This window comes from Panulirus ornatus, chromosome 56 (assembly GCF_036320965.1).
Source record: "Panulirus ornatus isolate Po-2019 chromosome 56, ASM3632096v1, whole genome shotgun sequence".
In the NCBI taxonomy this organism is placed as follows: Eukaryota; Metazoa; Arthropoda; class Malacostraca; order Decapoda; family Palinuridae; genus Panulirus; species Panulirus ornatus.
Genome location: NC_092279.1, coordinates 21983301 through 22000796, shown reverse-complemented (window position 1 = coordinate 22000796; position 17496 = coordinate 21983301). Strand labels below are relative to the sequence as shown.

Here is a 17496-nt window from a genome sequence, read left to right as displayed (position 1 = left end):
AAACTTAAAGTTAACGATTAAGAAACTACTTTAGCATCTGCTTCTTCATAATTATCATAGTATACAGGGAGTTACTGTGTTCTATATCTGTCGTACAAAGTTCTTACAATACGAAAGACAAAGTTTGATTTGAAAGATGTATACCTTAAGTAATCATATGTGCTTGTTGCCATAGCAACGTTTGTAAATAACCAGCCGACAGAACAGGTCAGGTGACAGTCGCGAGCTATGACAGATAACAAGATAAATTCTTTGGTGAAATATGACACACCGGTTCTTGTGACGACAAAGAAGAAAGATGAGAAAACGCAAGTAGGTTTATATTCTATTACTTAGAAAACAAAACGAAGAAGCTGTTCTATTTCATTTTGTGGCGCTGTTCTGTTCACTTTGCAAGTTCCTACCAGTTCGCATGTCACTTATATGTTAGTGTGTTAATTCCTTTTAAATTTACCATTACAGGACCAGATATCCCAAACTTTTTTTGCCATTCTTTTTCACAATTGCTTTTGACATTATACCTTTCCAGAAATTAAGTTAATTGTATTGTAAGGCTACCTGTTTCATGGGTGTTAAACATATATGAGTTAACCTGTTCCTGTAAGTGAAATATATATGACTTTTCACTTACTGACATTCTTGAATAACGGAGATATTTTCTCTCTACAGATCCCTCACCTGACAATGAAAGATGGCATTCCAACTGATGCATCAGGTGAGTTGCCATTATTAGATAGTGTACACACTTCCTAACACTATTTCTAGTGATTGTTTAGTTTTCGTCTAAGTTATAAGTGTGGCTAAGTACAGATAGTGAGCAAGTGTATTAATGATATTCCTCTTTTTTTTAAGAAAATCCTATTATGCTGTCCACGTTGCTACGGTATCCAATCATCATGTATCTTTCACCTCTCCCTGGGTAATCTCCCTATATCATATATAAACAGGGCATATGAGAAATAACAAAAGATACCTATAGCTGCATGAACTGATTTGACCAGCAAAGTCAAGCTGATCACATACCAATGATTTTGAACCATCTTACAGCAGGAGTCGTGTACGGATGGTGCCTTTCCCTATATGTAGATTACTCAGCTAGAACTGAAGAAAACCTTTCTTTTAAGCAGTTCAGTTTTGCACTTAGTGTCAACTATAAGTGTACTGTTTTTGTCCTTTACCTTTATGCTTATTACCAACTGCCACTACACAGGCAGTGCATCTTCCTCATCATCACATTGACTTCGCAGCACTAGCTGTCAGTGGCGTATAGTTGGAAATTACTTCTTAAGAAGGAATTAGCTACATTGTAGTGATTTCATTAAAAACGTTGTGTTTTTCCCTTCGTTCTCTGCTCTCAAAGTCCCACCAGCTGACAGTGTAGATGGGGATATTTCATTGGTAGTTTTGTGTTAGCATGTGGTCTCTCTTGTCATTATACAAGTAGCGCTTTTCAGATGTATATGAATCAATAAACATTAGTTGTTATTATACATATGGTGCCACCTTCCTAGCTTTACGTTAACCGAGTAGTACGGGTCGTTACTCTACATTATGTAAGTGGTAAGAAACTGTCACTGTAAATGTGGTTCGTTTTCCGTTTTATTTTTTACCATTACATTACACCATTTGCCATTGAGTAGATAGTGCCCATTTGCTCTTAGTCTTCGTCGGGTCATGTGTCATCATTCTCCTTGTTAGTGAACCGCTAGTCTCTCGTCCCTACCCGAAGGTGATCCGGATGTACACAACTCTTTTTCTCCTCCTTCCTTGTTCCTGTTTTGCAGAGGTGAGCAGCACCAGCGCCCCTGGTTTGAGTGGCCCTCTTCCCCCAGGGGGTCCACTAGGCACCGTTTCAGCCACCAGGCTCGTCCTGCCGCCCCTGCACGAACTCCGGAAGAAGGAGAGCGAGGAGATCCTCAACCTCATCTTGCCGCCCAGGGAGTGGGAGGAGGCAGGTAAGCAGACTCAAGGAATGGGGTGAGAAGTGGACGATTACTTGAGAATAATGGAATTTATTGTATCTCCTGTTTCTTCTCTCTCTCTCTCTCTCTCTCTCTCTCTCTCTCTCTCTCTCTCTCTCTCTCTCTCTCTCTCTCTCTCTCTCTCTCTCTCTCCTGTCTGATTATTTCTTATTTCCTATAGACCCTTTCGATTATTGTGTGTGTGTGTCTATAGATGTGTTTGTTTTTCATATGTTTGTTGCTATTGACCTGTCTAGTGTGTGTGTGTGTGTGTGTGTGTGTGTGATTACTGTTAATGTCTTGCAGGGAGAGAGTTTTACACCCGTGTTGCTCCAACATTGTACACATGTATCCTCCTTTACTCCTCTGTGTGTGTGTGTGTGTGTGTACACAAGCACATACCAATCTTCTGCAAGGTGTTTTTGTGTGTATTTACCTCTTTGTATTGTAAGGGGAGGGAGGGAATCTTACGTTCGTGGGGGCCCTACGTCATGTATATGTATATGGGTGTTTTTTTTGCATCCTTGAGCCAGGCCAGCTCTGGGTGCAGTCCGTGTCGACGACGCCGGCTACCTCCGTGGACGTTCAGCAGCTACAGGAGCAGCTGGATCTCCGGCTACAAGAGCAGGCCGCCTTCGAGACGGGGATCTGTCCAGTTCGCAGGGAGCTGTACACCCAGTGTTTTGGTGAGTACCTAAGGAGCTCTCTCTCTCTCTCTCTCTCTCTCTCTCTCTCTCTCTCTCTCTCTCTCTCTCTCTCTCTCTCTCTCTCTCTCTGGAGTTTCTTCATATGTTGTTCCTTTTTGTAATGTGAAGTGATAACAGAAGGAAGCTATCTGGGCTAACGCCACAAGCGTGGCCGTCAAGAAGGGAGCTTTCTTTTAGACTCGTTTGGATACCCTTAATGGAAGGGGGGGGCGGTTGTTCATCCTGTGATGAGAAATCTTACTCAAAGTCAGCGTGCTGTGATGAGCTTTACTATAGTATCCCGAAAACAGCATTATGGTAGTCTTACCTTCCCTAAGGGCAGCATTGTAACAGCCTGAATGTACCTAGTCAGCATTCTGATAATCTCGATTAAAGTCAGCATTGTGTACAGCCTCGCTGTGATTGAGCCTAACCTTACCGTCTCTTACATACTTGGCTGTATGTATTTACTGTGTATACTGTGGAACCTTGGCTACATACAGTATGGAATCCTTCCTTATCAGCTCCCTTGTGTGGTATGCCCTCACCTCCTCTAGCAGAGTTGATTATTATTATCCACCCAACTCTCCTTCCTTCGTCCTTCCTCCCCGCGCCCATCACAGACGAGCTGATCCGACAAGTAACCATCAACTGCGCTGAGCGGGGCCTCCTGCTTTACCGCGTGAGGGACGAAATCCGGGAGACCCTGGACGCCTACCAACGCCTCTACACCTCCTCCTGTGCCTACGGCGTTAGGAAAGCACTGATGGTGAGTGTGCTCCAAGGGATAAGCTATATGCACAAAGGGTGCGAGGTAGCTCTTCGCTCCTTTAACCAATCCAGGGGTTCGTTCATGTAAAAAACTGTCATAGGGCTTTATCTAACCAATTCAGGGGTCTTGTGTGCAAAACTAAACCCAGGGTCTGTACTCTGTCTAGGACTAACTTAGGGGGGTCTTCTGTACCGAACCAACACAAGGATCCTTTGTATAGAAGCAAGTTAGGGGGTCTTCTGCACAGAACCAACAAAGGGGTCTTCTGTGTGGAACCAATCCAGGGTTCTTCTGTACAGAACCAACACAGGGGTCTTTTGTACAAAGCCAAAACGGGTGTTTTGTATGGAACCAATATAGGGGTCATAGAAATAGGACAAGGGTCTTCAGCATAGAACCAGAACCATGGTCTTTCGTATAGAACCAACACATGGATCTACTAAATAAAACCAAACCAGGGATCTTTTGCATAGAAACAAACCAGGGGTATTTTAAACACATACATTAGTGAAATTCCAACTTTTTCTTCCCAGTTTGAGTTTCAGTGTGTGCAACTTCAGTACCAGATTTAGACAATTTTTATTAACAAGTCTGTGTACGTGAAATCAGGAAATGACAGATACAGCCATCAGAAATTTGATGAGTGAATTTAGCAAGGGGAAAAAATTCCGTTTTTCCTTTTTTTCACGCGTTAACGTGGCGGCGCTTATGTTTACTTTTAGGCAGAAGAGCACAAGGTGAAGGTGGGGTCCCGCTGTGACGAGCTGCGCACGTTGGTCGGGGAAATGGACGATCGCGCCGCTACACTGCGCCAGGAGATCGAGCAGCTCCAGAAGGAGGCGCAGGATGCCAGGCAGGCGGAGGCTGACAAGCACGCGGAGACCAAGAAGGTGCACCAGGCCCGCATTGAGATACTGAAGGTGGGAGGTAGAAGTTTTGTTTACCTTCGGCGTCTCTCTCTCTCTCTCTCTCTCTCTCTCTCTCTCTCTCTCTCTCTCTCTCTCTCTCTCTCTCAACTTTATTTTTTTTTATTCGACATCTCAGTGGCCCGTGGCAATCTAAACGGCATTTTAGCAAACCTAAGACAGGAAAATGGATCACACTGAATTTTTGATTTGGTCCAGGGGTACCCACAAGGAATGGTAAGTATTAACCCCCAGTTCTCCTTTTGATAATGTTAGGCATTGATAGATAACATGTGAAAGAAAGTATAGTCAGGTGCTCTGCTTATGAAACTGAATGAGGAAAATGATCGAATCAGATGATATGTGAAAAGAAGAGATGACACCCCAGACTTTTCTGCTGATGAACAGAAGTGTATTTGATGAAATTCATTGACAAATACAAATACTTTTCGAGCTAATAAGTCATGGGACAGTTAACAGTACATTGATAACACAGTCCAAACTAGCGATAGGGAAAAAAAAAAAAAGGCTCGGCAAAAGTGAGAGAAACTAGATTCAGAAAGCGATTTGAGAAGAAAGCATTGAGCCAAGCAGTGAGTGGTATGATGATCAGAACCTTCTCTACAAAATATGGAAAAGTATAGATGATATAGAAAACGTTGAAAATGTTCATTTGTTACGTAAAGAAACAGCGTTGAATACCTTTGTGTCGTTTATAGTCTCCTACCGAAAAATGTCGTCTATTAGCATAATAGTTTGACAAAGCCCCCAGTAGGCTTTACGTTGTCCCTCAGTGCTCTCAAGAGCGTTTTTAATTTTCCAAAAGAAGGAACAGAGAAGGGGCCAAGTAAAGATATTCCCTCAAAGGCTCAGTTCTCTGTTCTTAACGCTACCGTGTTAACGCTGGAAATGGCGAACAGTATAATGTGTGTGTGTGTGTGTGTGTGTGTGTGTGTGTGTGTGTGTGTGTATTCAGCCTCAGATGAACCCAGGATTGATTATCATGTAACGTGCGTGTCGGCAAATTTGCAGTAATTTAGTAATTACAGTGCGCGTAGCCTTGCCTCTTGGCAAAATGTCGTTGCTCTCTCTCTCTCTCTCTCTCTCTCTCTCTCTCTCTCTCTCTCTCTCTCTCTCTCTCTCTCTCTCTCTCTCTCTCTCTCTCTCTCTCTCTCTCTCTCTCTCTCTCGTTTGTATGTGCATGTGTATAATAATATGTAGATATATATCTCCATTTAAACATATTTACAATAATAAGCATATATAATGATAAAAACGCTATATATATATATATATATATATATATATATATATATATATATATATATATATATATATATATTATTTGTTTTCCAGAAGAAACTGGAGGGCATCATCAAGCAAGCAACACAGCCAAAGAAATAATAATCTACGCTTCCTCATAATTGTGTTCAAACACCAATAAACTGATCATATTTCATTGCCATTAGAATATATCTTTCCAGGTACCGAGGAAAAAAAAACAGAAACAAAAGACATCTTTTCCTAAGTTGCTGTGTTCGCATATTTAGTTCTTACGTTCCATTACTGTCATTTCTCTATGCCCCCACTCCTTTTTTTTTTTTTCTTTAGTAGTATAAGATATATTTGTAATATAGTTGCAATAAATTCATATATTTATGCTGTGTGTTTTCGTTTATTTACTCCATAAATTCATGGCACTGACGTGTTAGTGGTTATGCCATCTGGTGTTGGTGTGTTAGCCTTGTGGTAGGTAGGTAAAGTTGGAGGAGTTAGAGTAGAGGAAGTTGGTGTTATTTGTGTTTTAAGAGTAGAGAGTGACGGTGTTACACATGTTGATGAAGGAAGTTGGCTTGCACACACTATGGTAGAGGAAGATGTTAGGGTAGAGGAGGGTGGTGGTGGTGGTGTTCGTGTTAAGGTAGAGGAAAGTGCCTTTACCTAGTGTTAGAGTAGAGGAAGTGAGTGTTGCCACGTGTTAGTGTAGAGGAAAGGAGGTTACTACGTGTTACAGCCGAGGAAGATGGTGTTACTACGTGTTAGAGGAAAGGAAGGTGATGTGACCACGTATGAGAGTAGAGGAAGGTCGTGTTACATGAGATTCTCAAAGATTCTCTGATCGTAAGTGCTTAAGTTAGGAACAGGTTGATTCTCAGGAATATAACTTTACTCCAAACGTGTGTTTGGAACTTCTTTATAGTGTTTATAGACCCACAAGTTATTCCTTCCTTGGTGGTTAAGAGACAGACCGTGAGAAACTCCCAGAATGAAGACAGAAATTATTAACTTTACCATAAGCTCGCCAAATGGCGTTGTTCTGCAGTTAGGGTTAGGTGGAGGGAATGGCGCCCCTGGATCTATTTCGTTTGGCTCATTTGTCTAGATAATTATTGAACCCGAATCACACGACTGAAATTAATGTTATAAATGTTACCTCCCTCCCAATGTCCTTTCTGAAATTAACTCTTTCATCGTATACAATATTGCATGACCCTCCGCACTGAACCCTCTCGGCCACACCCATTCTATGAACACGAAAGGGCAAGTGTTGGCTGGGCTTTGAAATGTTAAATGTACCAGCTTTAAACACTACCATATTATACTACACGAAGATGTAGTACATCAACCCCCCCACTCCTCCCTCAGTGTGATCCCACAATAGGCTAGTTAAGCTTAGGTAAATAAATATTCTTATCTAACCAAACTTTAGTTATAAACCTTGGAGCAACTGTTCATATCTAACCAATCCTAACCCAAGTTAATCTCGCTTAAGAAACGTTCGAAGTAATTTAAGCTTAAAGAGATCGCCTTTTTTTTTTTTTTTTTGTACCTGAATGTACATGACAAAGTGCATAGGTATTTAAAATTTTGCCGCCCCATTTTGAGCTTCCTTTCTAACTCCTAGCCCATGGCGTGAACTAGTAGGACTATTTAAAAATCCGGCCTTGCGTATGTGCATGTGTCCGATAGATAACATTGGTCATTTGTATGTCACGTGATTGTGTTATTCCCGGTTAGAGAAACAAGTCAACTGCTTTAATCAAAACAATACGGCATGAAGAAACTGTGTGAATAAATGCTTGATAATGGGCACACTTTGCTAATCAAAATGAAAATTTTGCCTAGCATTGGTTGAATCCAACTTGAAATGCTCTCCTTGGTTAGTTCGTTCTGTCATTAAAATACTTTTTATCAAAGGTTACAGGAATTATTCACAAAGGTTTTATAGATAGCTAGAGTTCTTAACGTATAATTCCCTTTTTCTTCATGTTACGAGAAAGAACCAGCGACCCATTTCAAAAAAGCTCACGGCGGGAGAGACATTGTAAACAAACAGAAGTTATGGATGTACTGAAGTTATTCTCGTGGGAAAATTCAGTAGAGGCCGTCAAGCAGCTTGAAACTCTATTGCAGTGCAGCATTTGGTAAATTAAACAAAGTATTCTGTACTTCCTGACGTAATTCATAAGGTATGGCGTTAATGGCGCGGGCATGCCATGCATGACCTTCATTGTTGATAACTATCCCCAACTAGTTTCTTGTAATATTTGTTTTTGCACAGAAAATGATATTGTCTGGCTTGGTCTGAGTATTAATTGGATCTGAAACAGTAGTTTTGCTTGAGGGTGTCAATGAACAATGTACATATTTGGTGTTTAGTGCCGAAATATAGTTGAATTATACAAGTCACACTCATGAAAATGCATTGTGCAAAGGTACAGACATGTTAACATTTTGAATGAATTTGCTCAGCAGCAGCTAGCTGTGGCAAACACCCTTCATGGCTGTATTATAATGTCCATGTCTGTATGATATATGTTATCGCTTTTTGTCGATTATGTTGGTATAAGACCTTTTTATTTGCTAGAAGTGATTATTTTATAGTACTCATTTATGAAGAGATGCACGTGAAAAATAGTTTTAGAACCAAAAACAGCATCACAAATTTGATAATTATTGTGAACACTTCCACATTGGGGATAAGAGTTATTTTAACTGCTTCATTATAGTGAAATTATATTTACTCTGGTGTATACAGTATTATATAACAATCATTTACAAATAAATGCAAGTAGAAATAAAGTGTAAGGCCAAAAAGTGCATAACAAATGATGATTATAAACTTCCCCTCCCCCCATGATAGCACTTATCGCTATGTAATATTGAAGTTATGATTTTTACAAATGAGGTTGGTGCATATGGTGTTACTAGAGCAATCATTTATGAAGTAATACACATAAAAGAGAAAACAGCATTAGACCAAAAGCAGCATCATACATTGTTATTGTATGCATTTACACTCTAGCAGAGGTGTGAGGGCATAATGATGTATGTGTCACATGGCTCATTTAGCACATAAATCTTGCTCATTATTTCTCTAGTGCTTATTCATCACTTGTTTTAGTGCACTCATATTTGAAATTTATGATTTAAAAAAGAAATCTTCAGAGAGCTTGACAGAGCAGATCGGAAATTCAGCTTTTGTTGTGACAGTGAATGAGTGATTGACACGATGTTATCAGTATATCCTTTATCCTACTTCCTCTTACCTTGCTCTAACTATAAAAGATTTAATTGTCACACAGCATTTAGCTTCTAAAAGATTTGTTTTTCTGGAAAGAAAATAGGTAAATAATAGTGAAATAAAGTCATTTATTCTAGTTCTCTGACACTGAAGAAATCTATTTGACTTTAATTTCTATGTAAATAAACTGGAAGTGAATGCTGTATTGTCTGATGTTTACCGCCACTTCTTGACTCCTGATTTAGATTAAGCTCTACCTGTTCTTTCCGTCAAAAACTTGAACTTTAGTAATGTCACTTGGAAATTATTGCATCTGATGAAATTTGATGTTATAGTTTTTAATTGTACTATATTATGCTTATTTTACAGTGGTAAATTAGCTGCAGACCCCCAGTGTTTAGGACGATGTGATCATTTTTTTTGCTCTGGTTGTGTTGGAAACTTGGAAAATCGAGTTTGCCCTGTGTGTAAGATTCCAGCACCCCCTTGTGAGATGAAGCCTGATCGCATCATATCTGGTCTTATCTCAGCCACCACAGACCTAAAGCATCTTCTTAATGGTGGCCAGATTGATAGGTTAGTAGAAATTAAAGTTTTACTTTCCAATCATTGATAGGTTAGTAGTAATTAAAGTTTTACTTTCGATTCAGTTTCAGTAAAGCTAATAAATGAATGAATGAATTTTATTCATTAATGTATTTTAACATTTGCAGCGTATCCTCCCAAAGTCAGATACTATACTCTTGAATGCCAGATCCTCTAGAACCCAGACATTTTGAAAACCTACCTGTGTCTGAGCTCCAGGAGACAAAAGTGCCATGCTGGGTTGTGGACTCTTTGTGTCCAGATTGTCACACCACTGATGGACAAAAAACATGGAAATCAGTGAAATCCTGAAGTCTGATTACAACCCCCAAAAATTTGTCTTTAATCGCTAAAGAAAGGCAAATGCCATTTGAGGAATGATGTAGATTGTACCTTGCAGAAATGTGCAAATCATTGCTAGAGGAAAGATGGTGCTTTAAAAACCAGAACAGTGCTGCCAAGATCACCATATGCCAAGGAAATTGAATGAATATAAAAGAAACTGCCAAAGGAAGAAATGACATTGGCAACACTTTACAAAAGGGTACCTGCTCAACAGAATGGTCAGAGTAGAGCATGATCATGAAAACCCCCACAGCTTCTCAAAAACAAAACATGTCATGTCCATATGAGCCATCATATGTGTGCAAGTCACAGAACACAAACAAAATTCCTTGTGTATGTAGGTTACTGACCAAGTCAGATCAGTAATTGCAACCTTTACAGAAACTTTAATTCTAAAACACTGACAGTCACCACATGAAGAATTCCGTAGCAGGCTTTGGGAATCATCATTAGAGCACTAGTGTCCATGGGCTTGTTCAAATTGCCCACCAGTGTTTTAATATTTGTATGGTTGTTAAGTGTCACAGCCTCTAATAGCTTGCTCCTCAAATGACCCAACTTAGCAGCTTACACTCAAACTGAGCTGTGGGGGTAAACTTTAAGGTAAGATGGTTTGACTAAATGTGAATGGGGAGAAAGTGGAGTGCTTTAGGTTCCTCGAAGTGTGAACTATGCATTGTATACAAAAGAAAGAAAGAGGGTGGTTATGTGGTGTGATGCAGGTTGATTGTGCAAGGAATGATTGTGTCAGAGAGAGATATGGTAGTAAGTATGGTCTAATTTCAGATGGCAGACCAAGGTTCTTTGAAATGGGTCTGAGTAAGGCTCTCAAGTGTTATAAGTAGAGTAAGCAAGGGGGCAGGGAAGATCGAGCAGCTGCAAGGTTGGAGTAAAGGAGGCTTTGGGTTGTCAGGACCTGTACACTCAAGAGGATAGGAGGCATGCATTGGCTTAGTGTTGTATTTGGGGATGACCTGCTACTACTTGGTAGAACCAGGGCGTATGAAGCAAGTCAAGTGAAACATGGTGTAGTCTGTGGGACTTGGTTGTGGATGTTAGTCTTTGGCTTTGACATATTATACTTGACAGCTAGAGATTGGATGTGTACAAATGAGGCCAGTTGTTTGATTATTAATGATAGTGCCTTGCTAAAGCTGGAAAAAGCAAATAGTTTTAAGAAACACTAGCAGAGATGCTTGATGGTAGTCCAAGCAAAATGTGATATTTGAATTTCTGGACATTGTGAGCAACTTGATAACTATTTTTAGATTTTACTTAAGAAGTTTCTGTAAAACATCTGACCTTTCCTATTAACACTAAAGCTTCTTTAATTAGTTTCACTCTGACCTATGGGACTGTAAATAATAGGTGAAGTGCACGAATGAATTCACATTTATTTGCATACAAATAGTGTATTTCATGCTGTAAGGTATCAGTAGTTTGGGTATGTATTGTGAGATACCTTGGGCAGGGAAAAGGATAACAATTCCTTAGTGCATGAGGAGAATTACATTACCCTTATTGTTTAATGTATGATTATATGAATTTTACCAATGGTTAGTGAACATATGGTGAACCTTAAGGGTATGCTTGAAAAAGGAATTTAATTTCAATATTTTGTTCTGAGAGACTTTGTTTTCTGTATAATTTTCCAGTGTTGAACCAGGACTGGAGGCTCCAGCTTTTTTGCCTTGTACACCAGAGAGACAAATCAAGTCCTCCAAGCCTCTGCAGGATATCATTGCCAAATCCTCCAATACATCTGTTAAATCCCGGGCTGTTAGTGAGAATGACACAAAGATTAATTGTGTTCAAGAAACAAAGACACCTCTTGGAAGAAAGGGACAGAATCAAGGAAAAATCAAGAAAGGTGGCATAAATAATAGTAAAGTTGGAAAGAAAGAGAAACCTGTTGCAAAACAGAGCAGAACAAAGAGCAATACAAATGGCAGAAAATCCCCCACTACTGGAGCTTTGAATAAATCTAATGTGAAACAAGATAAAGGTCTTGAAACCATTCCTGTTACCCCTGATAGCAAGAGATCAGCCAAGATTCTTGATCTTAGTGCACTTGGGATGAGTCCCAGTACCCCAGCCATCAATAAAAGGAATACAAAGGGAGAAACTCCACTTCATGTTGCTTGCATAAAGGTATGTAATTTGGCCATTTCAGGAACATATTTTAAAAAATTGCCTGTGTTACAAAACTTTTACCTTTCTGCTTCAGGAGCCCCTTCTGTGGAGCTTTTGTAATGCCCAGGAAGTCAGCCACATCCACTGAGTGGGACTATACATAGGTCATGGATTATGGTGATAAGTGTGTGAGCGTGGTGAATGCAGGACAGTTTAGGAGAGGAGTTCTATGTCTTCAATGTGGAAGTTACGTCTCAAGTATCAGGGGTCTTGCATTATTTTAATTAGTGTTTGTAATACTGTAAAGATGGGAGTTGCCCATAGTTTAGACAAAAAAGTGCTTGGGGATATGGATATGGATATTATTTTTTTGTTATTATTATTATACTTAATTGCTGTTTCCCATGTCGGGAAGGTAGTGCCAGGAAAACAGACAAAGAAGGCCACATTTGTTCACTTTCAGTTTCTAGTTGTCATTTGTAATGCAACAATACCAGAGCTTCCTATCCACATTCAGGCCCCACAGACCTTTCCATGGTTTACCCCAGATGTTTCTCATGCCTTGGTTCAGTCCTTTGATAGCACGTCTGTTCCTTCTTTTGGAAAAGTATATATATATATATATATATATATATATATATATATATATATATATATATATATATATATTTTTTTTTTTTTTTTTTTTTTTTTTTATACTTTGTCGCTGTCTCCCGCGTTTGCGAGGTAGCGCAAGGAAACAGACGAAAGAAATGGCCCAACCCCCCCCCCATACACATGTACATACACACGTCCACACACGCAAATATACATACCTACACAGCTTTCCATGGTTTACCCCAGACGCTTCACATGCCTTGCTTCAATCCACTGACAGGACGTCAACCCCGGTATACCACATGAATCCAATTCACTCTATTTCTTGCCCTCCTTTCACCCTCCTGCATGTTCAGGCCCCGATCACACAAAATCTTTTTCACTCCATCTTTCCACCTCCAATTTGGTCTCCCTCTTCTCCTCGTTCCCTCCACCTCCGACACATATATCCTCTTGGTCAATCTTTCCTCACTCATTCTCTCCATGTGCCCAAACCATTTCAAAACACCCTCTTCTGCTCTCTCAACCACGCTCTTTTTATTTCCACACATCTCTCTTACCCTTACGTTACTTACTCGATCAAACCACCTCACACCACACATTGTCCTCAAACATCTCATTTCCAGCACATCCATCCTCCTGCGCACATCTCTATCCATAGCCCACGCCTCGCAACCATACAACATTGTTATATATATATATATATATATATATATATATATATATTTTTTTTTTTTTTTTTTTTTTTTTTTTTTATACTTTGTCGCTGTCTCCCGCGTTTGCGAGGTAGCGCAAGGAAACAGACGAAAGAAATGGCCCAACCCCCCCCCCCCCCATACACATGTACATACACACATCCACACACGCAAATATACATACCTACACAGCTTTCCATGGTTTACCCCAGACGCTTCACATGCCTTGATTCAATCCACTGACAGCACGTCAACCCCTGTATACCACATCGCTCCAATTCACTCTATTCCTTGCCCTCCTTTCACCCTCCTGCATGTTCAGGCCCCGATCACACAAAATCTTTTTCACTCCATCTTTCCACCTCCAATTTGGTCTCCCTCTTCTCCTCGTTCCCTCCACCTCCGACACATATATCCTCTTGGTCAATCTTTCCTCACTCATTCTCTCCATGTGCCCAAACCATTTCAAAACACCCTCTTCTGCTCTCTCAACCACGCTCTTTTTATTTCCACACATCTCTCTTACCCTTACGTTACTTACTCGATCAAACCACCTCACACCACACATTGTCCTCAAACATCTCATTTCCAGCACATCCATCCTCCTGCGCACAACTCTATCCATAGCCCACGCCTCGCAACCATACAACATTGTTGGAACCACTATTCCGTCAAACATACCCATTTTTGCTTTCCGAGATAATGTTCTCGACTTCCACACATTCTTCAAGGCCCCCAGGATTTTCGCCCCCTCCCCCACCCTATGATCCACTTCCGCTTCCATGGTTCCATCCGCTGCCAGATCCACTCCCAGATATCTAAACTAAAACACTTCACTTCCTCCAGTTTTTCTCCATTCAGACTTACCTCCCAATTGACTTGACCCTCAACCCTACTGTACCTAATTACCTTGCTCTTATTCACATTTACTCTTAACTTTCTTCTTTCACACACTTTACCAAACTCAGTCACCAGCTTCTGCAATTTCTCACATGAATCAGCCACCAGCACTGTATCATCAGCGAACAACAACTGACTCACTTCCCAAGCTCTCTCATCCCCAACAGACTTCATACTTGCCCCTCTTTCCAAAACTCTTGCATTCACCTCTCTAACAACCCCATCCATAAACAAATTAAACAACCATGGAGACATCACACACCCCTGCCGCAAACCTACATTTACTGTCACTTTCACTTTCCTCTCTTCCTACACGTACACATGCCTTACATCCTCAATAAAAACTTTCCACTGCATCCAGCAACTTGCCCCCCTCACCAAACTCTAAATACCTTCCACGAGCATCTCATCCACTCTATCAATGCCTTCCCAGATCCATACATGCTACATACAATCCATTTTTTTTTCTTCCAAGTATTTCCCACATACATTCTTCAAAGCAAACACCTGATCCTACACCTCTACCACTTCTGAAACCACACTGCTTTTCCCCAATCTGATGCTTTGTACTCCCTTTCCCTCAATAAATACCATTCCATATTTTTTCCCAGAATACTCAAAGAACTTATACCCTGTAATTTGAACACTCCCCTTTTATCCCTTTTGCCTTTGTACAATGGCACTATGCATGCCTTCCGCCAAATCCCAGCACTTCACCATAAACCCCACAACATTAAATTTCCCTTTTACAACCAAATCAACAACACAGTCACCCCCTCTTTTGAAAATTCCCTTGCGATACCATCCAAACCCCCACTTTCCACTTTCACCCCCCCAACTTTCACTCCCTTGTCCTGTTTACCAAACCATTCCCCCTGACCTCTTACTACTCTAAAAAATTTGGGGAATTTCAAAACCAAATATAGATAGGTTTGCCTTTGCCCAGCTCAAATTAAAGACTAATTTTACTTGATCATCCAGCATATTTTGCTGCATATCGCACTTGACATTGTTAAATATATGCTTACCAACGGTAAACTTACTCTTTACAAAACAGGGATTTAAAATTTTTTGGTACTATTTTCACATACATATAGCAGACTAATTTTTTGTATTATGATTCAAACAAACCCACCTCATTTAAATATGAATGTAATACTTTTGGGGAGGATCACAAGGTGTTGCTTGGTTTACCAGCCACCCAGGCAATGATTCTAACATCATCTTTGTTTAAACCCAACTTATTGTTCCATTTTACCAAATTTTTTCAAGAGTAGAGAAAAATTTTATCGTAAATTTTACATTGTCCTTACTACAGCAATATACTTGCTAGGTACAATTGAATTCAATTATTTTTAAGAATTAAGAGAAATTTGTTATTATTCATAAAACTGTGTTTATCTTCATTTCATCCCCATACCCTCCTCTTTTTCATATATTTTTAAACAAATTCTTTTCGTATGTTTAGACAAATTTGTAAATTTTGTAAGTACAATTTTAGGAAATATACAACAGTGTACTGTTTAGAACATTTCCAGTTCAGAAAGAGGACTGTATAGCTCTCACCAAACTGCACATCTTACCTGGCTTTTATACAGTAGATTGTATTTTTTTAGTATTATTTTACACATTTCTTCTCAGTAGATTTTATGAAATTGATTCCAAAAGTAAGTTACATATTAAAAAAATAATAGAAACGTGGTTGGTATAGTAAATGTTGTTTAAGTTAGGTAGGCCCGGGAAATATTTTATTTCACTGAAAAAAATTTAAATTTTTTTGATGAAAGATACCATAAAATTTGTTTTTGATTTATGCTTCACAGGGATTTTTTTCTACGGGGTTCTTTTCTGTTGTTAAAACCGAGTACATGAACGATAATTATCTACAAAGAAAAAATATTTTACACAACTTTACCAGCCATCCCAGATCCCAAAGAAATATCATTTTGACAAATAGGTAGATACCTACATTTGTTTTTTGTTTGTTTATTATTTACGTCAATTTGATAAATTTTGATGTTACTTTGGGACATTATTTTCATTATTTAACTTTTGCTATATTTCATTTTTTCCATTGGGCCTTTAAACCCTTATTTATATGTGAAGGATTCTCAACATCGACAATTCCTACTGTGCACACTTTTTTGTATTATCTCATGTAAAATTTCAAAACTGCTGGGTATCATTTACATTTATGAGACCAGGCCATCAAAAAATGAAAATAAAATTTCTGTGATTGTTTTTTTTTTACATTCGAATCTTATCATGGGGATGTTTTAATATTTTTTAAATTTTTGTGCACTTCTGATGGAAATCCTTGACCAGCTTACTGTTTAAGGTTTAGAATTTGTAAAGAATTTTATATTAAACAAACAAAATCTTTTGCAGGTGAATTCTTTGCGTTAATTTGGTGGGGTACTAAATAAAAAGAATATTTTCAGCATTTTTGATGTTTATTATTGAAAAAAGTTTTTAAATCTTGTGTATTTGAGCCACTGTATTTATGTTTCTATGTGCCCGTGTAGTGCTCAAGGGTGTTGTGAAAGTTAAGCTTTGGAATCCTTACCTTCTTTCGTCGTTTTCATCACTAAGACCGCCCCAAAATAAAGGCATTACATTTGTTTTCCCAATAGGGAATCGAGAAAAAGTGCTCCAGCAGTTAGAAGAAGGGGCCAATCCAAACTCCAAAGACCATGCTGGGGGGACCCCCTTGGTAAGTAGTCATCTAAATAGTTGAATTTTTCTTTTTTTAAAAAATAATATATAATATATATAATATATATATATATAAAAATATATATATTTCCCTGGGATAGGGAAAAGAAACTTCCCCCGTATTCCCCGCGTGTCGTAAAAGGGGATTAAAAGGGGGGGGATTGGGGCTTGGGAAAACCTCCCCCCTCGTTTTTTTTTTTTAAATTTTTCCAAAAGAAGGAACAGAGAAGGGGGGAGGTGAGGGTATTCCCTCAAAGCCCATCCTCTTTCAATCCACTGACAGCACGTCAACCCCTGTATACCACATCGCTCCAATTCACTCTATTCCTTGCCCTCCTTTCACCCTCCTGCATGTTCAGGCCCCGATCACACAAAATCTTTTTCACTCCATCTTTCCACCTCCAATTTGGTCTCCCTCTTCTCCTCGTTCCCTCCACCTCCGACACATATATCCTCTTGGTCAATCTTTCCTCACTCATTCTCTCCATGTGCCCAAACCATTTCAAAACACCCTCTTCTGCTCTCTCAACCACGCTCTTTTTATTTCCACACATCTCTCTTACCCTTACGTTACTTACTCGATCAAACCACCTCACACCACACATTGTCCTCAAACATCTCATTTCCAGCACATCCATCCTCCTGCGCACAACTCTATCCATAGCCCACGCCTCGCA

The 17496-nt window shown here is 39.5% G+C and overlaps 2 protein-coding genes across 5 annotated transcripts in view; both read left to right on the top strand.

Annotated features, from left to right (window-relative positions):
• LOC139766010 (33 kDa inner dynein arm light chain, axonemal-like) overlaps positions 1-5938 on the top strand; it is a 144308-nt gene extending 138370 nt beyond the window's left edge. For 2 of the 3 annotated variants that reach the window (XM_071694084.1, XM_071694083.1), the window contains 6 exons: positions 670-715; positions 1785-1955; positions 2495-2647; positions 3271-3416; positions 4142-4339; positions 5681-5938. In XM_071694084.1, coding sequence (XP_071550185.1) covers positions 670-715; positions 1785-1955; positions 2495-2647; positions 3271-3416; positions 4142-4339; positions 5681-5728 — 762 coding nt within the window. In that variant the 3' untranslated portion in view covers positions 5729-5938. Of the gene's footprint in view, positions 1-201; positions 313-669; positions 716-1784; positions 1956-2494; positions 2648-3270; positions 3417-4141; positions 4340-5680 lie in introns of those variants that run through there. The other variant, XM_071694081.1, reaches the window with a different exon arrangement.
• A 1653-nt stretch (positions 5939-7591) lies between these two features.
• Positions 7592-17496, top strand: part of LOC139766007 (BRCA1-associated RING domain protein 1-like) — a 33079-nt gene continuing 23174 nt past the window's right edge. Inside the window, exons 1-3 of one of the 2 annotated variants that reach the window (XM_071694077.1) lie at positions 7592-7749; positions 9219-9425; positions 11435-11930. In XM_071694077.1, the coding sequence (XP_071550178.1) occupies positions 7592-7749; positions 9219-9425; positions 11435-11930 (861 nt within the window). Of the gene's footprint in view, positions 7795-9218; positions 9426-11434; positions 11931-17496 lie in introns of both variants that reach the window. The other variant, XM_071694078.1, reaches the window with a different exon arrangement.